The sequence below is a fragment of the Tenrec ecaudatus genome, chromosome 18 (assembly GCF_050624435.1).
Source record: "Tenrec ecaudatus isolate mTenEca1 chromosome 18, mTenEca1.hap1, whole genome shotgun sequence".
Lineage (NCBI taxonomy): Eukaryota > Metazoa > Chordata > Mammalia > Afrosoricida > Tenrecidae > Tenrec > Tenrec ecaudatus.
In genome coordinates, this window is record NC_134547.1 from 23,067,301 (window position 1) to 23,092,029 (window position 24,729).

General features: G+C 41.6%; 1 protein-coding gene across 4 annotated transcripts in view; it reads left to right on the forward strand.

The window, feature by feature from the left end:
- Positions 1-24,729, forward strand: part of ZNF30 (zinc finger protein 30) — a 154,442-nt gene that overhangs the window by 110,657 nt on the left and 19,056 nt on the right. Inside the window, exons 1-2 of one of the 4 annotated variants that reach the window (XM_075537134.1) lie at positions 6,147-6,363; positions 7,907-8,068. Coding sequence is in view for 1 of the 4 variants with exons in the window: in XM_075537138.1 (XP_075393253.1) it covers positions 11,829-11,833 (5 nt within the window). In the remaining 3 variants the exon portion in view is untranslated. Of the gene's footprint in view, positions 1-6,146; positions 6,364-7,906; positions 8,069-9,241; positions 9,401-11,828; positions 11,834-24,729 lie in introns of those variants that run through there. The other 3 variants (XM_075537138.1, XM_075537135.1, XM_075537136.1) reach the window with 3 other exon arrangements.

The following is a 24,729-nucleotide window of genomic DNA, read 5'->3' on the forward strand; positions in this document are numbered from 1 at the left end:
ATTGACATCGTGTCCCCCTTGGCTTCCATCCGCGCCCTCCCGGGTTCCTGCTTGTGGCATGCACAGGTCACCGGGTGCCGTGTCACCTTTTGCAATCTGGGCAGTGAAGTCAACCCCAGTTTCAGATACAGAAGACACTGATGTTGAAAATGGTTACAACTTTACAAATGACCATACATCCCAGCTAATAAAAGAACATACCTATTTCAAAGTCCACCAATTCCAACATTTCCTTGTCCTTCTGAAGTATAAGTGGCTTCAGTTGAGCTTCCGGTGGAGAGTGTTTCCGAGGAGGGTGGAGCCCCAGTTACTGAAGACAAGATCACTAACTAAGTTTGCGGCTGTGCTGAATTTTCCTTGCCCCAACACTGATTTGAGGAGCTGTTCCTTTCAAACTGTAAGTTCAATGACTTCAAGTTGTTGAATATTTGTACTATTCTTAATATAGAAAACACTTTTCCAGATTATCTGTACGTCATTGTTATCACTGGTAGCCATTTTGTGGCTTTCTGCTCTTGATAAAGTTTAACTTGATAAAGGTAACTTCCCAACCATAAGCACAATGTACTGACGTTCCAGTTGCTCTTGTGTCCGTCATCCTTTGTATGTTGGGGACCACATACTTGAATTATTAACTGTGTTCTTAACTTGTAAGGATTAAAGCAACAAAAACAAAAAATGTCTTTATCTCAAAAAAAAAGAGTAGTAAGAGCCCCCAATAAAATGATTTAATAAAATAAAAAAATAAAATAAAACTATAAAGATCAGTATCCTAGGTATTAGTGAGTTGAAATGGACTAGTACTGGCCATTTTGAATCAGACAGTCTATGATTTACTATGCCAAGAATAACACAATGAAGAGAAATAGTGTGTGTGTGTGTGTGTGTGTGTGTGGTTGTTACATTATCTGGCGTCAATTTGAGAGGATTACGAGTGAAGGGGTGGAGCTTGGCCTGTCAATCAAGATATAACCAATGAGGCCTCTGTGTGGGCATGGCCTTCTCCTGAGAATTCTGGGAACTCCTGGATTTCCTCCTTGGAGGCAGGAAACACTTCTCTCTCTCTCTCTCTCTCTCTCTCTCTCTCTCTCTCTCTCTCTCTCTCTCTCTCTTCTCTCTTCTCTCTTCTCTCTTCTCTCTTCTCTCTTCTCTCTTCTCTCTCTCTCTCTCTCTCTTCACTCCCTGAGAGACGTTTTGCTGACAAGACACAGAGCACTAAGCTGACAGACCCCGTGCCCTGGGAACTGAAGGAGCCACATGGGGGCCCCTGCCAGCACTGAGATCCACAAGACTTTCCACCCATTGACCTGTGATCTTCCTGCATTCAGTGTCATTACATGTGTTTCATGAGTCTGAAGAGGACTTTATAGATTGGTATTGAATATCAGACTTATAGACTTGATCTGGATTGGGCTGGGTTGTTTTCTCAATATTCAACTGTTCTTGTATATAAGCTCTTTCCTATACACATATGAGTGTCTATGAATCTGTTTCACTAGTCTACCTGAACTAACACAGTGCTGCATTCATTTTCAGAAAGGAGATTTCAAAATCAATCTTGAAGTTCAATGCTGTCTGTGAGAGGATTATATCTAGCTGCCTTCAAGGAAATCCAATCAATACAATTATTATTCAAATTTATGCACCACCAACAAAAGCTAGTGATGTAGCATTCTACCAACTTCTTCAGTCTGAAATTGATCAACTGTATAATCAAGATGCACTGGTAATTATTGATGATTGGAATGCAAAGGTTGGAAACAAAGAAGAAGGAAGAGTAATTGGAAAATAAGGTCTTGGTAATGAAAAGAAACTGGCTATTGCATGATAGAAGTTTGCAAGGCCAATGGCTTATTTATAGCAAATATCTTTTTTTCAAGAATACAAAAGAAAACTATATACATGGACTTCTCAAGATGGAATACACCAAAACTAAATTAACTACATCTATGGGAAAAGAAATGAAGAAGCTCAATACGAGCAGCTAAAAACAGGCCAGGGGCTGATTGTGGAACAGACCATCAATTGCTCATATGTAAGTTCAAGAAAATTAAACAAGTTCATGAGAGTCAAAATACCATCTTCAATCTATCATATCTGAATTTCATGAACAGATTTGATACATTGAGCGCTGATGACGGAACACCTGATGAGCTGTGCAATGACCTCAAGAATATCACTGGTGAAGAGAGCAAAAGGTCATTAAAAAGACAGCAAAGGAAAAAATCTTAGTCAAAGTCAAAAGAGACTCTGCAACTTACTCTTAATCGTAGAGTAGCTAAAGCAAATGGAAGAAATGATGAAGTCAAAGAACTGAATAGAACATTTCAAAAGGCAACTCAGGAAGACAAAGTAAATATTATAATAAAATGCGCACAGCCCTAGAACTAGAAAACCAAAAAGGAAGAACACACTCAGTGTATCCTACATTGAGAGAATCGGAGAAAAAAATTCAAGCCTTCAGTTGCAATATTGAAAGATTCTCTGGGCAAAATTTTGAATGATACAGGAAGCACCAAATGAAGATGGAAAAAAAGAGTCATTATACCAAAAAGAACTAGTTGACATCTCACCATTTCAGGTGGTAGCATATAAGCAAGAGCAAATGACGCTGAAGCAAGAAGATGCACTGAAGGAAGGAAGTTTCGAGAAACAAGAAAGAAGTGTCAAGCTGCACTGAAAGCATTAACGAAAAACAAAGCTCCAGGAATTGATGGCATGCCCATTGAATGTTTCAACAAGATGATGAAGCACTTACTCATCTATGCCAGGAAATTTTTAAGACAGTAACTTGGCTAACTTTGTACCCATTCCAAAGAAAGGTGACCCCAGTAGGTATAGAAGAAAAGCCACTTAGCTTACATTTTATGGGTTAAAGTACAGACAATCAGGCGGGGGACAGACCAAAACCAAGGATATACATGTTATTCCAACACAAAGAAGGAGAAAAGGGGAGTAGGGAGGATGGCAGTGGGGGAGCAGGACAATAACCCAGGGAGAGGGTATTTATTGCTTATGTCTCCACAAATATGGGAGTGTGAGGGCAGACGCCACCACAGCACGCCCAACCTTGAGGGCAACATAACCACATGGAGCAATTCATGAACAGAGAGGCCTACAGGGCTGTCTCCAATCAGAGCCAAACCGACCCCTTCCCTAAAGTTATGTGCTACAGAGGACTACACTAAACATATAGGTGGGGGGTTGTGGATGACCTGCCATGCCCATACAGAAGCAAATGAAGGAGGAAAAAGTGAGAGTGAGGGTCTAGAGCCCATATTGGCACACCAAGCCCTGAGAATGACGTCCCAGCATGGAGCTGCTAAAGCACAGAGGACTGTAGGGCTGACAACAGCTCGAGACATGATGCCTCTGGGCTGGAGCATACTGCAACAGAGGACAATACTGGGGGTACATGGCAGGGAGTGAGTCTGGCCTGAACCCCTCCCACCCCCACAGAGGGGTGAACCAAGAAGGGAGCATAACAGATCAACAATGGGAGCAAAGCAAAGACACAAAGCCCCAGAGTAACCCCAAAAATAGACATCAGGCTAGGAGGGGCAGTTCCCAGAAACCCCCTGAACTGGTGGGGAGATCGTCAAAAAGGTCAGTGGACAGACCTGAAATTGTGTATGCTTTTTCTTTTTTTCTCTCTCTTTTTACTCAATCTTATTTTCTTTTTGTTTTGTCTCCGTTATTGCTGTTTTGCCTACCTATACAAGATAGGCATGGGAAGCAAGCCTGAGGAGAAAGCAATGGGACAGGGAGTTCAGGAAGGACTTGTGGGGAAGAGGCGGGGGGCGGGGGGGAGGAGCGGTGAATAAACAATGCCATAGACAAGGGAACAACTAGGGAATTAAAATCAACAATGAGGAGGACATAGAGATTCTGGGGGTGTTGTAGTAACTGCAATCTAGGTGAGAGGAATTACTAAGAGGCAGAAGAAGGGCAAGTGTGATGGTGGGGCAGAAGAAAGGTAAAAGGAAACCAGAAAGATGGAGGAAGCAAAGCAATGGATAGAGGTATAAACATAGGTGTGTACATATGTATATATGTTAACTAATAAAAATAGAGGTATTGGCCCATGTACATATATGTATATGGAAATACATTGAGGAAATGGACAGAATTTGGGCCTCTGCTCAAGCCCTCCCTCAACGCAAGAACATTTTGTTCTAAGAACCTGGCATTCTGTGATACTCACCCTCTCGACATGACCGCTGAAGACAAAATGGGTATAAGCAAAAGTGGTGAAGAGAGGTCATCAGCAAAGCTATCAAAAGATACAGCACCTGAGGTCTTAAAGGTGTGAAGCTAAACATGTGGCCATCTAACAGAAAAGCAGCAAGCCCACATGGAAGAAGCACGCCAGCCTGTGTGATCACGAGGTGTTGATGGAATCAGGTAACGGGCATCAGAACAAAGATATTGTTGAGAACAAGCGGGGTCGAAATAGAAACCCAAAACCCATCTGTAGACAATAAGACATCCCCTCACAGAAGTGTCACAAGACAGGATGAATCAACCAGGGTGCAGTTAGCACCAATGAAATTTTTACCCAACATTGCTTGAAACTTCCTCATCCCCAACTATCATGACCCCAGACCTGCCTTTTTGTTCTGGTTAGACCTGAGCATGCACATTGGTACAGATAAGAGCTCACGACACACAGAATCCAGGTCAGATAAACCTCTCAAGAACAGAAATGGGAATAGTGATACCAAGAGGGTAAGGGGAAAAGTTGGGGGATGAAAGGAAACCAATCATAATGATCGATGCATTAACACACACTCCTCCCCTTATGCCCCAGGGGGATGATTTATAATGTTGTCTACCATAAAATGACAATGAAGTATCTAAAAATGAACCACAGACATAGATAAACCATACATATGTGAATGTATTTGGGGCTCACAATTTTAGTTCCCATATAGGAACAATTAATTCTTATGACATAGCCCTGTTCATAGCTTGTCCTCATTAAGGGATCACTGAAGATATTGAGTATTACAGCAAAGTATCTTAAAGAAACCAGATGGTACTTGGCTATCGAAGAATAGTGTTGGGTCTTTAAGGCTTGTGTTCAAACAAACAGCCATCTAAATGTGGTATCAAGTCCACGTGGAAGAAGCACACCAGCCCGCGAATCAAGGACTGTAAATAATAAAACCCAATGCAGAAAGTTTCAAACACTATCTTCAATACCACATAATGTCACATGTTTAAGGTGGTTTCAGCAGTCCATTGACAGTGAGCTCTCAGAAATTCAAGCCAGATTCAGAGGAAGGTTGTCGCACAAAGGCCATCTCACCCCATAGGTCAGAGAAATGCTCCCTAGACTTTGCGAGTCTGTAAATCTTTTTTTTCTTTTTGAGAGGACTGCAGAAGTTTATTCTTTAAAAAGCATTTTATTGGGGCACATACAATTCTTATATCCATTGTGTCAAGCACATATGTACATTTGTTGCCGTCATCTTTCTCAAAACATTTGCCTTCCACTTGAGCCCTTAATATCAGCTGTTCGTTTTCCCCCTCCCTCCCCATTCCCCCGAGTCTGTAAATGTTTAGGGAAAAAGAAAGTCTCATTTTTTCTCCCACAAACAGCTAGTGGGCAACCCACTACATCACAAGGGCTCCTCCTAGAGTATTACATGTGACTGTTAACGTAATTTAGCAGTGAGGAAACTGAGGCGGAGACATTAGGACTGCACAGAGTTGTCTTACAATTTTGCTCACACACCTTCCCCACGTGAGCTGTGACAGGAAAACGCAGTTCATCCTTCGCTTAACCTTACCGCAGGTGCAAAGGAATATTTTAAATTCAAAACCATGCAAATCAAGAAAGGCCTTGTCTTACAACGCACAAGACACTTAAGTTCTGACTAATCGCAGACATCACCCACAGAGGCTTAACCACCTCGTTCTCCTGACCCACAAACGCGTAATTCTAAACGGATCACACGGTGATCCCCTTAGTGCCTCTGCGTTGAAAGCACAGCCTGACACACCCTCCCTTCCCCCACCTCTACCGCGTCCAGCTCGCGCTCTGGCCTGAACTACATTTCCCGAAATGCACCGCCGCGGGCCGGCCCGCGGGCGGCGTCCAGCGTTTCCAGGAGCCGTTGAGGAGGACTAGAGCGCGACGTGATTGGTCGGCTCGGACCACAAAGAAGTGGCGTCCACGCCCCGGCGGCCGGTGGGTCTGGCGGTGAAGCTCCGCTCGGTTGTCGGTCCCGGTCGCCGGGCCTAGGTTCGGACGGGTTGGGCCGGCCGCCTGCCGTCGACTGCGGATGCCGGAGGCCCCGCGGCCGGCCCGTGCGGTCCCTTCCGTGGCTCGCGCTCGGCTCCCTCTGCGACCGCCAGGTGAGCGGCGAGCGTTCCGCCTCTGGGGCGGGACGCCCCGGAAGGAGCCCCTCCGCCGGTGCTGGGACGGCCGGGGTGGCGGCGGGCGCAGGGGGTCGCGGCTGCAGGGCCCGGGACCGATGCGCCGTGCGGTCCGGACCGGCGCTCTAACGGACGGGGGTTGTGCCAGGGCTGACGGGCAGCCTTGGAGAATGACCTCCGCCCGGATCACAACTGCTCTCGGGGGAGGGGGGAGAAGGGACCCACAGCGGAAAAAGGTGGCCATTGCAGTGCTTACGATACAGAGACAGAGATACGAGGGACCTTCGAAAGGTTGGAGGAAAACCCCATTATTCTGTAATTCCATTTTCCCACAGACTTTTTAACAAATCGTTTTATTGGGGGCTCGTGCAATTCTTATCACAGTCCATACACACATCGATTGTGTCAAGCACATTTGTACATTTGTTGCCATCATCATTGTCAATCCACAGGCGTTTTGGAGAGTTATATTCTCAGAAATCCATAGGGGCAGTTCCACCGAGGGCCGCTATGAGTCGGGATTGAGGCGATGGTAGTGAGTGAGTTTCCGTATAGTAGTGGCCTTAAAATTTTGTTGGGGGGACGTGTCCCCAAAGATTCCATCTTACTGCCTTAGAGTTAGTTGTGAATCGTAGTCACTCATCGGAGCAGTTTAGAACTGCCCGTGTGGATTTCCGAGACTGTAACTCTGCCTGCGTTTGGAAGCCTCGACTTTCTGGGCAGGCTATTTAGTGTTAAAAGGGTGATTGATACTCAGATCTATTATTTCATGAAGGGTCACAGGTGGTGATAAAAATAAAAAATAAACAATCCTACCTTCACCAGGCACCCAGCAACAACATTCAGTAGCTTGCTGTTAGTTGCCATCAAACAATCACATCACATGTGCTGAGGAAAACTGCACAGGCGTGGGAGGCTTAGAGTTACACGCTCAGAAATCCCAGAGGCAGTTCTACCCTGCTTAGTGTGGAGGCTGAGTCAGAATCTATGCCTGGGAAGTGAGGGTTTATTTTATTTTATTTTAAAAACATTTTCAGATGCAATCCCCAGGCCTCTATTTGTAGGTGAGTCAGGGTGGGTTCTAACTGTCAATCTTTTGGCTGGTCGTTGAGAACTTAAATTCACTCCTAAGCTATTTGGTTATTCCTAAAATACAGTTCATAAGGAAAGACAGGAAAACATTGGATTTTTTTTCCCTTTCTATATTTACGTACTAACTTTCAGAGAAAGGAGTGGGTACCCTACCACCTGCTCAGGAGTCCCAAAGTGGGTTTGAGTACTATCTCACTTGTGCATTTTTATATAGTTAATATGCTTCAAGCTACTTACCTTCTTCTTTGATCTCAGAGTGCCCCTTTGACCTGTAGAAGACCTTTCCATTCAGCTTCTGTATCTTTTCGATTTGTGTTATGCTTTCTAGCTTATTTGCTCTCACACACAAGGTGTGCCAAGTTCATACATTGCATGCTGTAGCACTGAAATAAGCACTTTGAAAAGAAAATGGCTGCTTCCTTTTGTGCAGGACGGGAGGATTGAGACTGTCACTGCCTCCAGGACTGCCATTTCTTCTAGGGGTTGCTGCCCCAGGTCTCCTTCACCCTCTCTAAGAAGCAAAGACTGGGCGGAAGTGAACGGGAAAGCTTGACTTTGGTTGATCACGAAGGAGCCAGCTCCAGTCACCAAGGCAAGCTTCCATAAAAGGGGGGCTGGGGAGTTGTATCTTTATTTACAGGAGGTAAATTGAGGGGGCCATGAATGTATAACAGATTTCTCAAGAGCAGTCAGTCATGAGTCTGCATGAGGGCAGCAAGGTTATGATTCATGACAAGATATGACTTATCAGACCACTTGCTTTCAAATATCTCTAGATTGATGGCATACGTAGGCCACTTCAGTGAACAGTACTTGTTCTTAAAGTATAATGCACAAATCATCTCCAGGATGGAACGTGTTTCTCTTTTATGTTAACAATCTTGATTAAAAACAGTATAATTTGTTTGCATTACTATGCAATGGTTTACTGCACTACCATACAAAATAACAGCACCAGTGTTACCTCTCTTAGGAGAGAGAGTACATTTCAATGTCCTGTGGTTATTTTTCTCCTTAGAATACATTCTGCTGTATTCACAGTTCATGAGTTACATTTTACTGTTTAACCAAGAGTAAATGTTTTTGTAATTTTGATTTTTAAAATTTTCATTTCATATAGTATACTTATAGAAAGTTGATAATGTGGTAGAAAAAACTCCCAGTTGCCTTTATTTATTTTTAATTTAATCTCTTTTTTTGTATATAAGGGAGAGGTTTATATACAAGAGGATTTGAACATTGAGAAAACATCCCAACCCAGTCCAGTCCAAGGCCTTAAATCTGATAGTAGCCCATATGTCCTATACCAATCTATAAAGTCCTCTTGAGACTCACGAAACACATGCAATGAAGCCAACTATAGGATGATCACAAGCCAGTGGGTAGAAAGTCTTTGGGTCCAGTGGTGTTGTAAGCATCTCAGTGCTGGAAGTCTTTCTGTGGCTTTTCCGGCTTCCGAGGTCTGGTTGTGTCCCTGTGGCTAATTTAATCTTTAAAAAATATATATATTTTATTAGGGGCTCATACAACTCTTATCACAACCCATACATACATCAATTGTGTAAAGCACATTTGTACATTCATTGCCGTCATCATTCTCAATGATGCCCCTGGCATCAGCTCCTCATTTTTCCTCCTCCCTCCCCACTCCCCACTCTTCATGATAATTTATAAATTATTATTTTGTCATGTCTTATACTGTCTGATGTCTCCCTTACCCACTTTTCTGTTGTCCATCCCCCAGGAAGGAAGTTATATGTAAATCTTTGTCATCTGTTCCCCTTTTCCACCACAACCTCCCTCCACCCTCCTGGTATTGCTACTCTCAGCACTGGTCCTGAAGGGATCATCTGTCTTGGATTCCCTGTGTTTCCAGTTCCTATCTGCACCAGCATACATCCTCTGGTCTAGCCAGATTTGTAAGGTAAAACTGGGATCATGATAGTCGGGGGGAGGAAGCATTAAAGAACTAGAGGAAAGTTGTATGTTTCATCGTTGCTACATTGCACCCTGACTGACTTGTCTCCTCCCGGTAACCCTTCTGTAAGGGGATGTCCAATTGCCTACAGATGGGCTTTGGGTCTCCACACTCCCCCTCATTCACAATGATAAGATTTTTTTTGTTCTGATGATGCCTGATACCTGATCCATTTGACACCTCGTGATCACACAGGCTGGTGTGCTTCTTCCATATGGGCTTTGTTGCTACTGGGCTAGATGGCCGCTTATTTATCTTCAAGCCTTTAAGACCCAGATGCTATATCTTTTGATAGCTGGGCACCATCAGCTTTCTTCACCACATTTGCTTATTCACCCACTTTGTCTTCAGCAATTGTGTCAGGAAGGTGAGCATCATGGAATGCCAGTTTAATAAAACAAAGTGTTCTTGCATTGAGAGAGTACTTGAGTGGAGGCCCAATGTCCATCTGCTACCTTAATACTAAACCTATAAATATATGCACATACATATAGTTCCTCATCCTCATATATAAATATATTTACATATGTATATGCCTGTATTTAGACCTCCATAAATGTCCTTTTCCTCCTAGCTCTTGCCTCTATTTCCTTTTACTTTACTCTTGTCCAACTATCATGCTCAACCTTCGTTTGTGTTTCAGTAATTCCTCTCAGTTACATTACCCTTGGTCACGCCCAACCAGGCCTCCTACACCCTCACCACCAATTTGGATCATTTGTTGTTTCCTTGTCCCTGTGTTTGTTAACACCACTTCCTTTCCCCCCACCTCCCCCTCTCCCATGTCCCCCCAACTGTCAGTCCCATTGTTTTCTCCTCCAGATTGTTCATCCAGCCTATTTTATTTAGACAGACCTGAGGAGATAATAACATGCACAAAAACAAGACAGAGTAAAACCAAGCAACAAAAGGAAACAAAACAACAAGAATGACACCAACAACCCAATGACAAAAAAAAAAACACAACAAGAAAGAAAAGCTTGTATTTAGTTCAAGGACTGTTTGTTGGTCGTTAGGAGTGTTTTCCAGTTGAGTCTGTTGGGGCGCCAACCCCTGACCCCAAAGTCTATTTTTGGTATTCCCTGGGGACTTTGTTGCTCTGTTCCCCTTGCTGTTCTGTTCCACGCCCTTAGTGTTTCACCTCGGTGTGGTGGGATCAGATCGGGCGGAATTCCCACACTGTGTCTCCAGTGTTGTCCTCTGTAGGCTATGAGTCAGTGAGGGATGTTGTGTCTCATAGTGGGGCCAGCCCGACCATATGGTCTTCTCTGTGGATTAGCTGCTCTGAGCGTGAATCTCCTGGGCAAGACTGGGTGGGCCCGGTTGTGCTCCACTCTCTCTTCCTCCCCCTTCATTTGCTCTCATGTGCTCTGATCAGACATGTCCCTCTCCCTGAGCTGCAGATTCAGTGCTATCCTCTGAAATAAATTCTTCGGGGAGGAGGGGCACGTGTCCATGTAGTTGGTATTGGGACCAGCCCCTCAGGCCTCTTATTTATTTTTATTTTTTTTACAGTTTTATTAGCACTTCATCCATATCATGCATTTTAATAATTTAGTCATTTCAAGAAGTGTTGTATAATTGTCACCATTTTCAGTTCTGGAACATTTTCTTGTTTCTTATACCCATGTATAAATTCATCAACTGTTAACATCAACAGTTTGATTTTTTGTTTTATCTCTATTTACATATACTTTTTTTCTGAATCAGTTATGAAATTTTCAGAAATCATTTTCCTTTAGCCAAAAGTACTTTAATGTGCAATTTGTAAGTACAAGGACTATAGTTATCATTAATATATTAAAATCAGAGGTACCATAGGTATATTTGCTAATCCACAGTTTATAAAATAATTTCACCAATTTTTCCTATAGTCTTCTTTGTCCCTGATCCATAATCTAACCCAGGATTAAACATTCCATGTAATCATCATATCTCTTTAGTTTTCATTAATCTGAAACAGTTTTCATTCATCTGAAGCCGTTTCTCCAATTTTCTTTTACTTTTCATAACCTTGATGTTTTTGTGGCATTTAAGCCAGTTATTTTGTACATTGCCTCAATTTGCATTTGATGTTTCCTTATGACTCTGGCAGGCATTCTGTTGCTGTTTGTTCCTTAATACCTTCAGTTGGCTGCATTTTTTCTTATGTCAGAGTTTTTACTTGATTCTGCGGAGGTATGAGTCTAGTAAATCTGAATAATAGCAGGAATTGAAAGTTTTCTCAATTTGGTTTTCACTGTATTTTCTTCTATTTAAATTATGTTCAGTATCTTCTCAGATATTAAATCACCATTGACTTTTCTTTTTCATTGAATGGTGTTTTGTTTTTTAACTTTTAATTGTGAGTTTTTAACTTTTAATTGTGAATTAGGTGAGGTTTACATTTCATATTGTTTTTGTATTCACCAATTTAAACAACCTATCAAACCTCCCCAATAACTGGCCCGCTTATTAAATCTCTGTTCCTCCCTCTTGCAGAATATAATCTTGCAGAATATAATCTTCCCTTAACTAACACCGGTCTACCCACTAGCCTATTGCTTACTTTTATTTCTCATCCCCTCACATCATCCAAGGTCTATTTCTTTTTGGTATGAAAAAAACTTTATCTTGTTTTTTTCTTTCATAACAGTGATCACTTATAATAATTGTTCTTTTGTGATTGACTAACTCAGTCAACATAATGTCCATTCATGTCATGAGGTTGTCTCCTAATATACAGGGTTTTTTGTTTTTTTTTAATGTTGCAGCTAATTTACTCCCTCCAACTCAGAGGAAGAAAGAGAGATTTTTATTTAGAAGCGGGACATTCTGTCCTGCAAAAGTAATGCCAAGTCCCGCTGCCTGTTATTGGGTTTGTCTTCCTTAGGGCCACTCGCAGGTCTCTCCCCAGCAAATTTTACTTTGACAGAGATAAGCCACATGCGCACCAAAGCAAAGAGCCGAGCAAAAGTTTTATTGAAGCATGGTGTAGCTACATTCAAACAGTGAAGCAGGTCCCCTCGCAACCTGAGAAGGACACCAAGTAGGGTTGCCTTTCTTATTCTTCAAAGGTGCAGAGGGGTGGAGATTGCAGCGCTGCAGATCGCCAAACAGCTTTCTAATTGGTTCACTCAGTTTATCCTTGGGTCTCTTGCATATTTTCTTTCAAGTTTATTCAAGTTAAGGCTCCTTACCAATGTGCATCCAGCCTGGTCTCAAGGTTAGCCCTAGTTTACCAGGACTGATGTCAAGGCCTCTGTTCTGACCTGCTCATTCTCTAATGCGAGCAAGACGGAATTCTTTCGAGAAAGGAATGATGACTGGTCTGGCTACTTCCTGCTGAAAGTGAGCCTGTGTCCTTACAAGTCTGCCTTCTTTCTGCCTGACTTGATTTTTTAGCTCTCTGCCTGTTAAGGGAAGAGGAATCATCAAAAAGCGGACTAGTCTTCTTCCTGGAAGGTTGCAGCAGCCTGGTCAATACTTCAAGCAATTGGTTGATATTCACTCATAATTATCTTGATGTGGAACTGCTGAAGCCTGGAAGACACAAAATTTATAAGGGTGTCAATAGACACAGGACAAAAGTTCCAGTAGTAGTAATTTCAGAAGGGGTAAGAACAAGCTCAGGAAGTGAAACGAATGTACAGATTCAGACAGCCTGTCTACTGAGCCAAAGAGCAGACACCAGCACTTTACTCAGAGAAGAGCAGGGGATGAGGATGACAGGATCGAAAGTCTTTGGTGTAAGGCAGTGGTTCTCAACCTTCCTAATGCCACGACCCTTCCTCGTGTTTTGGTGACCCCCTAATCATAAAATTATTTTCATTGCTACTTCATAACTATCATTTTGCTACTGTTATGAATCGGGCAGCCCCTGTGAAAGGGTGGTTCGACCCCCCAAAGGGGTTGCGACTCACAGGTTGAGAACCGCTGGGTAAGGGCTGGGTTGAGTTGTTCCTGAAGTACTTGAAGATCTCAGTGTTTATTCTCTCTGCTCATCACTCTTCAGAATTTAGATGTTACCTTTAGGGTAGAGAGCAACTTCAAGGTTTTTATGAATAAACTAAAACTATATGGTTAATTTACTTTTCTCCACTCCCCTAGTAACTTTTAAGAAAAGAAAAGGTACAGCAGTTACTAAGCATTCATTCTTTCTGACTTTCATATTTTTATACTTCCTTCCTTTTTATTTTTTTCTTTAATGAACACAATCACCTCTCCTTGTTAACTTTCCCCCAGCCTTTTATGGTTTCCTGTATACTTTCCAATTTCTTTGATCACCTTTTGTAGGCATTCTGCTTTAAGACAGCACTGTTTCTTTTATATATATATATATATATATACACACACACACACACACACATGTATATCACTGATAATGAATATATATAATTCTTAGTCATTCTGTATTTTTTGTTTTTTGTTTTGTTTTTTCTTTTTTTTTCATTCTGTATTTTTTGTAGCTTTTCAATCCACGTCAAACACAGGTTATCTTCACTTGAATTTATCACTTTAGATGTTATATTTTACTAATTAAATGTGATACACATATTTTAAATTAAATTATTTGAAAAGGCATCAAGTTAAAAGGAAAACCCTAATCAAGTCTGTAGTCAAGTGAATAGGTCCAATAGAAATAAGTTAACAATTAAAACTATTAAAAACAAACAGAAAACACCACTATCCAGTCACTTCTTTTTTTTAAAATAAATCATTTTATTGGGGCTCATACAACTCTTATCACAATCCATACATAGATCAATTGAGTAAAGCACCCTTATACATTCGTTGCCCTCGTATCCAATCACTTCTGATGCATACCGACTCCATAGGACAGGGTAGAACTTCCCCTGTGATTTTCTGATACTGTATGTAATTGTTGATGGGAGTAAAAAGCCTCATCTTTTCCCCTCAGAGTTGTCTGGTGGTTTTGAACTGCTGGCCTTGCAGTTAGCAGCCCGATATAAACCACAATGCCACCAACCTTCTATATCTTATTTTAAAATGATACAAGATATATTGTGTTAGTCTGGGTTCTTTAGAGAAACAAATCCACAGAAACTCATATATAAGAGAGAGTTTTATATAAAGGTTAAGTGCGCGTCAAGAAAACATCCTAACCCAGTGCTGCCCAAGCCCACAAGTCCAACATTAACCTTGTGTCCAACACCAGTCCACAAAGTCTTTCTCCATCTCACAAAACAGACTCGGTGATGCTGACTGCATTGGGAAAGCCGAGTCAGTGAATGTGTAAGCATCTCAGCGCTGGCAGGGATCTCCACACGGTGCTCCAGCACCCAGGGCTGCATCAGGGTAGGTCCATGTAGCTTCTCCTCAGGGATGTCTTGCAGGAAGTGAGCCTTGCAAGCTAAAGCAGGGAACTGGCTAAGGCGGCTGGTCCGACCATCACAAAGCAAGAGACCTGAGAACTAGAAAGGAGAGACTCACTGAGCTGTTTATCCCGCCACGCTTCAATTAACCCCACGTGTTTATCAGCCAGGTTGGCACAATAAACTAACTACCTCATATATCTGTTATAGCAGTCAAATACAAGAGTAAGCTCAGCATTTATGATGCTTGAACAATCTTGGAGTCTTAGGGACTCCATGGGTGGAATAGTTTCAGATGGCTCTAAGCCAAATTACCAAGACCCTATCCCTGTTTTACAGCCATAGAAAAAGTAATGAAAAAGTAATTTTATGAATACTGGGGTGAGGAACAGAACAGAGGTCATGTAGTTAGGAGAAATGCCAAAGGATTGACTTTTTAAGATACCATGTGGTTTGGTAAATCTAATCTACTCTTACCTGGAAGCCAGATCAGTTAAAAATTAGAGTTTTGAAAGTAGTGATTTTTTAAACCCTTTTTTTCTCTTTCTGTTTTTAAAGCCTTTGCTTAGTAGCAAGACACCTAATTCTTTGATACTATTAAACTTTCAATCTGATGGGTTTCCTTATATATAATGATGATGAGTTCTTCAGGCATTGTTCTTGTATACATCTTATAATAACTTTATTTTTTTACTATCAATTTTTTCTTTTTAAAAACAGTTTTATTGGCACTTTATCCACATATCACACAATTCAATAGTTTACTCATATAAAGAGTTGTACAGTTATCACAATCAATTTTAGAACATTTTCTTCCCTCCCCACCCTCCGCCATGGTTAAATCACTTTTAAAATGAATTGTGTAATTAGTACTACCTCCCTCTCCCACATACATTGTTTTCTTCCCCAACCCCCCTTCCCAGCCTCCCTATTTTCCCTTATAACTCTTTAACTTAGGAAAAATAAACACAATTTAACATATGTATATATGTACATAATATATAATTTAGAAATCCCAATTACAACATTTATTTACTCAGCTTTAATATTAGCAAATCACAAAAGATTTTAAAATTATGTATCACTGAAATACACTCCAATTAATTTTAAACGTTTTAAAAACTAAGTTAACTTTCTTAGGTTCTTTAAAATGTGTGCATTTTTACTTAAAATAAACTTGGTTATTAAGTGAATTTTAACTCATAGGATAGAGAAGAACTGCTCCCCAGAGTAACTGAGGTTATGAAATTTAAGCAAACAGACTGGTTTTCCAGCAAATTTACACATAACAAGCTAAGTATTCAATGAATGTGAATGTTTTAACACTTGGAACTAAACATCAGCAAAGGGTTAAGTTGGTCCAGAGGAATTTTTCTATATCTTCTCTGGCTCACAAACACCAGGCACAGTATAGAAGCAGCTGCTTTTGAAGGGTGGGGAAGGTCAGGTGCCTCTGTAACTTCTCACTTTATTCGTAGGAGTATCTGGACGAGCTCAGGCAGAGCAAAGTGGCGGGAAGAACTGGGTTTTAAAGTCGATAGACATACAATAAAAACCTATCAACACGAACTATGCTTTTATTTTTTCATAACATTACTCTTACAGTGGAATTAATAATGGTCAATTTTTCTGGAAGGGATTAGATAACAGAACTTAGTTAGGAGTCCATCCTTGATTGGTTACAACTGCTGCAATGATCGTAGGGTCACGTTTGACAACTAAAAACTTATGTGAGAATAAACTTAGGTGAGCAAAAAAGCCTCTTGGTTGGTTGGGGACCCCTTAATACCAACAACATGGAGGTGGGAGGAAGTTAAGAAGGCCACCAAAAGATTTCAATACCAAATTTGTAACAAGTCCCAACAATGTCTAGCAAAAAGCAGATGGACCTACTGGCAACACCTCACATGCTCCTGGGGTTTGATGCCAACAGTGGTGCCAGGAGTGGGGGAGCTTGGACCCCATCTATTAACAGAATCCATCACCACCAAGATTCACTTGGCATCTGGGGTCCCACCCTAGAAACAGGTGCTAAGAGGCTTCTCTCCTGCCCCATGGTTCAGGGGGGACCTCCTGTGGGACTCACACTGGATACAGCCTGGCTTCCCACAGCTATAACAGACTGCCCAGGGTTGGGGTCACGTGGGCGGGACCGTGCCATGACACTGTACAGGAGAACTGAGGATGATGTTGGCCATAAAAAACAGCACCCCGATAATGGGGGGTTGGACTGGTGTGTGTTTTTGATCTTCTCTAAATTTCGGTGTTGTGCACTAAATTGCTGCAGTAAAGAGCGCATTGGGTACTGTGGATTCCCACAGATTTACATTGGAGCTTTCTGCGGATATCTGCAGTAGATGGATTAATAAAATAGGTATTTAGGACAGCACTCACACCAGCTGATTCTGGGTCTAAATTGGTGAATCTTTGACTTGCCTCTGCCAAGTAGTTTCTGAATCCTGCCAAGGTCTCGTGCTTGCCCTGGACCACCTGGACCAGCTTTGACTAATTTGCCGGTTTGATTTGAGCGCCCTTCATTTCTTCTCTCAGACAGGCTCGCATGTAATTTTGAGCAGCCTTCTTTTCAGCTGGAATTTCACCTGAGTTTCTGTACTGCTAAGCAGCACACAAAGAGCAGGAGCCAGGTGCCCACAGCCACCATCGCTCAGACGTCCATTTTTGGCTTTGTTTCCTCCTACTGGCAAACAAGCAGCTGCCTTGACCTCAGCTCTTCAGGGGCTTCTCCAAGGCTGAACTTCGTCTCACAGCTGCCGCTTAGAAATGACTGTGGTGATGGGGCTCAGTGGTCAGCTCTGGCACTATGCCTCCAGAGGGAGGGGTAGCCTGGGGGAAGATATTTCTCAGGGAATATGACTTGAATCAATTCAGCTGTTACTGCTAGGGAAGACATTTGGTGCAAAGCACTTCCCCCCACCCTTCGATAGCTTCCTATCTCTATGGCCAGTATTGCACTGCTTCCTCAGGTGAAGCCCCCTTGACCCCAGGTAGCAATTGCTGAATACAGTTCAGCTTACCTCTCACCCTTCCTTTTCCACAGTTTATGCCTTCTCACTAGCAAAAAGCCCAGAGTTGGATGCAAACAACTTTTGGCTTCCTTGTAATATCGAACCAGAAAAGGTTAAATAGGCATCAGATAGCCCCCAAAGACCCCACAAGCCTGTAATTGGGATTCCTTTTCTCCAGGATGTCCATCATCATGTCCTATTGTCATGTACATTGTAGTCAAAGGATATAGGGCCATACACTAAGCCTTAGAGAAGCAGGCTAATTAGAGCCAAATTTGTAGTGCCAAGCCTCTCAGTGTGGGCTTTCTTTAGAGCTGCAACAGGAAAAAAAAAAAAAAACGCAAAACCTGCCATTGAGTCCATGCTCACTCAGTGACTATAGGACAGAGTAGAACGGCCTGTGAGTTTCCGAGACTGTAACTGTACAGGAGGAGAAAGCCTTGTGGAGTAGCAGGCGATTTTGAACTGCCAACCTTTCATATCCCAACCCACCTTACAACCACTACATCACCAAGGCGCCTTAAGGCAGCAACAGTAGAAACAAATTCCCTCCCAACTAGGAAGTTCAACCTCTGAGCTAAAAACTGGTAAAGGCTTCTAACAGAATCCTCTAGCATTATAACTCTCCAGGCACCTGATAATGTGTGGCAGAAGTCACACAGCAAGGGACGCGCCCCCTCCTGTCTTTTCAGCAACCATACCACAGCCCGCAGGGCAGCACATGGACAGAAGTTGACAAACAGTGGAAAATCTTTGACAAGAGCAACTTCCACTTGAGTAGAAACAGGAAAGGCAAAGGTCTCTCGTCTCTTGGGTACATGTAATGGGTCAGAGAGTGCTACTACTTACATGGTATGAAGTCTTTTCAGGACTAATAACTCATAGATCTAGCTTCACCTCTATTATGTGTCTCAGAATCCACTCTCCTGACAGGGAGAGTGGTGAAGGGCAGGTCTACAACAACCCACGGATTGTACCCTTGGACATGCCTTAACTCTATGCAGGCCCCACGCATGTGGACTCATGATCTAATTTCAGGCTCTTTTCTTTGGATTGGCGAAGGACTCGCCTTTTCTCAGGCTCATAAACAATTCAGAAAATGCTGCCTTTTCTTTGGACTGGAGAGGGACTTGCCCCATTTCAACATCAGAAATAAATCTAACTCTAAATTTAGAGAGTAAGAAAAAGAGAAGAACACAGATCAAAACAAAATATAAAGACATAACAGGATGCTTAATCTCCACATGGCTCACTTAGCTCTGGAACCAGACAAACTGGAAAAAGGTGTGTTTTCTCTCCCGGACAAGCCTCCGAATGTGACATTCTGTACTGCTGACGTTCGAGTCCTGCCGCCTGCTGCTGGCTTGTCTTCCTTGGGGACACTAGCAAGTCTCTCCTCCGCAGATTTCATGGAGACAGAGCTAAGCCACATGCACGCATACACACAGAGCGAAAGAGCTAAGCAAAAGTAGGATGTAAGCACAGAGTAAATACACTTCAAAGCGTGAACTATAAGCACAGATAAGACATGTTTTGAAAGTGAAGCAAGTCCTCTTGGCGCTTTGAGAAGGACAGATTTATTTAAGAATAGATGACACTCCGGGAATCAGGCTCCCCTAGCAAGCTGGAAAGGACGCTCCCTAGTTAGGGGAATGTCTTCTTTTCAAAGGCACGGTCAGAGGGGCGGAGCTTATAGCTCTGCAGATGCTGGAGCAGCTTTCTAATTAGTTCACCGTCTGTCCTTGGGTCTCTTGGATATTTGCTTTCAAAGTTATCTCAGGCTAAAGCTCTGTATCATTGTGCAGCCAACCTAGTCTCAAGGTTAGGATGTTTACCAGGCCTGATCTCAAGGTCCATAGTTCCCTTAGCAGGCAGAAGTCCCTGTTCTGTCCCTGTCCAAATGTATAGCAATGAGGAGACTGTGCCAGTACAAAATAGACTGCAGTGTCCTGTTTGAAATCAGAATGCAGAGAGAATAGGTACCTTTGACTTTGGAATTTATATTGGGCAGTTAAGTATAGGTGTTTTACTCAAATTTCAGGGTAACCAAGAAAACAACTGTTGAGCCTTAGCAAGCAAACAGAACCGTAAGGTTCATTAAGTGAGACCAATCTGAGAATGTCTTTGTTGACTAGAGAGCAGGGCCTAGCTTTTAATCACTAAGAGGTAAGACTCTCAGCATTATCATTGTTTTGATTTATGTTTCTTGAATGATAGTGATTGAGAGCATTGCTTTATATTGGCTGCCTGTAATTGTAATTGTCTCTATCTTGTAATTGTCTCTATCTTCTACCCATTATTTGATTGGATTATCTGTCCTTTTTTTGTTGAGATGATACAGTTTTCTATAGCTTTTCGAGATTAGAAATTGTCTGGGAAACACACCACTGTCGTATTTTTCAGGAGGCCCCAGTCTTCTATTTTGTCTTCAGCTGTGTGTATTTTTCATTTTTTGATAGTATGCTTATGCCCTGTTCCCAATTCTTCACTGATGATCTTCATAGTTCTGAGATTTACATTTAGGTCTCTGATCCCACTTGAGTTCATTTTTATGTGTGGGTTGAGGTATGAATCTTGTTTCATTCTTCTGCACTCTTTGTCCAACACTGTTTGCTGGAGAGACTATCTCTTCTTCATTTAATGTATTTCAGCCCTTTGTCAAAAATTCGTTGTTTGTAGGAAGATGAATTTATTTCTGGGTTCTCTATTCCATTGGTCAATGGATCTATCTCAATACCAGTACCAGACTGTTTGACTATTGTGACTGTGTAGTAGAATTTTAGGTTGCTAAGTGAGAGGCCTTGTGTTAGTCTGGGTAGGTAGACTACAGACGCAAATTCATAGACACTCATGTGTATAAAAAAGAGCTTTATTTACAAGAGCAATTGAATATTGAGAAAACATCTCAGACCAGATTGTCCATGAGTCCGATATTAGTCTATATGTCCGATACCAATCTGTAAAGTCCTCTTCAAACTCACAAAGCACATGCAATGACCTGGATTGCAGGAAGATCACAGGCCAGTGGATGGGAAGTCTTGTGGCTCCATTGGCGCCGTGAGCATCTCAGCGCTGGCAGGGGTCTCCATGTGGCTCCTCCAGCTCCCAGGGCTCTGGCTGCATCAGCATAACTCCATCAGGCTTCTCCTTGTCTGTAATGTCTGGCAGAAAGTGAGGGAGTGTCCCACCTCCAACGAGCTATTTGTCTCTTTAGCACCTTCAACTGAGGTCATCAAGCTTTGATCTCATTGACAGGCTAAACTCCACCTCTTCACTCTTAAGCCTCAAATTGATAACAGATTAGGTAACCACTGCAGACTTCTGAAATGTTTTCTTCTTTAGTGTTTTGCTTATCCTGGTTTTCTTTTCTGTACATATAACGTTAGTGGGTAGTTTTTCCTTTTCTTTAACGGATGATTTTGGGATCTGGGTTGGAATTACATTGTATTTATCGATTGCTTTGGGTAATTTTTAACAGTTTCACAATTGTAAGTGTTCCTATCCATGAACACGGGACATTCTTCCATTTATGTAAGTCTCCATTGATGTCTTGTAGTATTTTTTGTGATTTTCTTTGTACAAGTCTTTTGTTTATTATTAGGTTTATTAATAAGTACTTCACCTTTTGTGTGATTATTGAAAATGATAATTGCTTCATAAATGTCCTTTCCAGAGCTCTCTTTTTTTTGTATACAGGAATCTGATTTTTTTTAAATCATTTTATTAGGGGTTCTTACAACTCTTATCACAATCCATACATACATCAATTATGTAAAGCACATTTGTACATTCCTTGCCCCCATCGTTCTCAAAACATTTGCTCTCCACTTAAACCCCTGCCATCAGCTCTTCATTTTCCCCCCTCCGTCCCCGATACCCCCTCTCTCATGAACACTTGATAATTTATCAATTATTATTTTGTCTTATCTTACACTGTCTGACGTCTCTCTCCACCCACTTTTCTGTTGTCCATCCCCCAAGGAGGAGGTTATATATAGATCCTTGTAATCGGTTCCCCCTTTGCACCCACTCTCCCTCCACTATGTTGATTTTTTTCCTATGTTGATCTTATACCCTGCCACTTTGCTAAAGGTTTAATATTTCCAAAAATTTCCTTGTTGTATAATTGTGATTTTTCTATTTGTAGAATCATATCGTCTGCCAATACACAGTTTAATTTCTTTGCAAATTTGAATGTTTTTTATTTCTTTTTGTTTTTTAATGGCTCTAGCTAAGACCTGCAGCACACTGGGAATGGTGATAATGGGCATCCTTTTCTGGTTCTGGCTTGCAAGGGGAATGTTTTCAGTTTCTCCTCATTAAGTGAGATGGTGGTCATTGGTTTTGTGTACGTGTCCTTTATAATGTTCAGTTTCCCTCCCACTTCTGTCTTGCTGCGCATTTTTGTCAGGAATGGGTATTGGATTTTGTAAATGTCTTCTGTGTCAATTGATGTGATCATGTAGTTCTTTCCCTTTGTTTGTGTTACATGATTACATTATTTTTAATGTTGAACCACTCTACATACCTGTTATGAATCCTGCTTAGTTATGATTTTTTTAACTTTTTGTTTGTTTTTATACTTTGTTGGATTGTGTTGGTTAGGATTTTGTTGATAATTTTTGCATCTGTGTTCATAAGGGATATTGTTATTAGGTGCCCTCGACATCCTTACGTACATAACAATACTGTGTTGTAGAAGATTTGAATAGTGTATCTGCTTAGTCTGTTGTGTTAGTCTGGGTTGACTAGAGAAACAAATCCTGTGACGCTCATGTGTGTAAGAAGGAGCTTCATATCAAAGAACAATTACATATTGAGGAAACATCCCAGTCCAGTCCAGATCAAGTCCCTAAGTTTGATATTAGCCAATATGTCCGACCCTAGTTCATACATTCCTGTTTAGACTCACGCAGCACATGCAATAATGCCGAATGCAGGAAGGTCACAGGCCAGTGGTGGATCGAGTAGCTGTAGAAGTTTCTCAGCCCTGGTGCGTGTCTCCATGAGGCTCCTCCAGCACCAGGGTTCTGGCTGCCTGTGGCTTGTCAACATGAAGATGAAGCAGAGCGTATATCCCAACTCCGGGGAGGAAGAAGTTTCCAGAATCCTCCTGGTGGGTGTTGCCTTGTGACCTGATTGACAGGCTAGACTCCATCCCGTTGCTCAAGTTGACAAGAGATTATGTAACTGCCATATCCGTCAACTTAACTAATGGTCTAGAGAAGTGTTTCTATAGACATCTCCTACGGGGAATAAATACATGCTTTTCCCACTGTGCACACTGAAGGATCAATTTTTCTTTACATCTATTAAAAAGTTGGAAGTATCAAAAGATACGGAAATAACAAACAAACTCACTGTCAAAAAAGGATTGGTTGACATTCAACCATTTTAAGAGGTAGCCTGTGTCCAAGAACTGGAGGTTTGAAACAAGAAGTCCAAACAGCACTGAAGGCATTAGCAAAAACTAGGACAAAACAAAGAATTATAGGAATACTGATTGAAATGTTTCAACAAACTGATTGAGTCCTGGAAGCACTCACTGCTGTTGTTAAGTGCCTTCAAGTCGAGTCTGACACATATCTACCCCATTTTTAACAGAATGGAATACCTGGACCTGTGCCTTCCACACAATGGTTCTCATGTTTGAGTCCATGGCTGCAGCTACTATGTCAGTTTACCATGTTAAGTGTCTTCCTCTTTTTCACTGCCCCTCTGCTTTACTGAGCATGATGTCCTTCTCCGGGGATTGGTCTCTCCTGGTAACATGTCCAAAGTACATGAGATGAAGTCTTACCATCCTTGCTTCTAAGAAGCACTCTGGCTGTACTTATTTGAAGGCAGATTTGTTTGTTCTTTTGTCTGTCTTCACCAGTATCATATTCTTCACCAGTGTCATAATTAAAATGCATGAATTCATCAGTATTCCTTATTCAATGTCTAATTTTCACATATATTTGAGGTTATTGAATTTACCATGGCTTGTGTTAGGCCCACTTTAGTGCTTAAAGAAAACTGCTTTTCAACACTAAAGAAACTTTGGGCAGATTTACCCAATGCAATGCATTTTTTGTTTTCTTGAATGCTGCTTCCATAATCATTGATTGTGGACCCAGAGAAACAAAACCCTTGACAAAAACCATCTTTTCTCCATTTACCATGATGTTACCTACTGGTCCAGATGTGAGGATTTTGGTGTTCTCTACATTGAGTTTTAATCCATACCAAAGTTCTCCATCTTCATCAGCAAGTGCTTCAAGGCCTTCTCACTTTCAACAAGCAAAGTTGGATCATCTGCTTATTTTGGGTTGTTAATAAGCCTTCCTCAGCTCCTGTTGCCACATTCTTCTTCCTATAATCCACTTCTCAGCTGATTTGCTCAGCATACAGATTGAATTAGGTTAGAAAGCACTCACATATTCTCAAAGTAGTGTTGACCATAATGACAAGGATAGATTAAAGCTTGTAGGAGTCAAGCCTTCGAACCTTCATTTGTTGATGGAGCACAACTCAAAATGAGCAGAAATGGCTGCAGACATCTGTTAGTAATTAGAAGTTGTAATTAGTAATTAGAAGTTGGAGTGTATGAAGTATGACTGTAAGAAAATTGGAAGTTGTCAGAAATGAAATGGAACACATAAAATCGATATTGTAGGCATTGTAAACTGAAATGAACTGGTATTGGCCACTTTGAATCAGAATCATCATTTCTACAGAAATTATTCAGTTACATTTTCTTTTTTTTTTGTTTTTTTTTGTTTTTTTGTTTTTTTAATTTTTTTTTTCAGTTACATTTTCATGTCATTCTCATTCAATCCATTCTGATTATACTGTTTCCAGTGAGCTAGGTTTTTTGCCCTCTTCTCTCCTTTGCTTAAAGTGATTATTGACCATTATATATGGAGAGCATAGGTTCCAAAATGTATTTGTC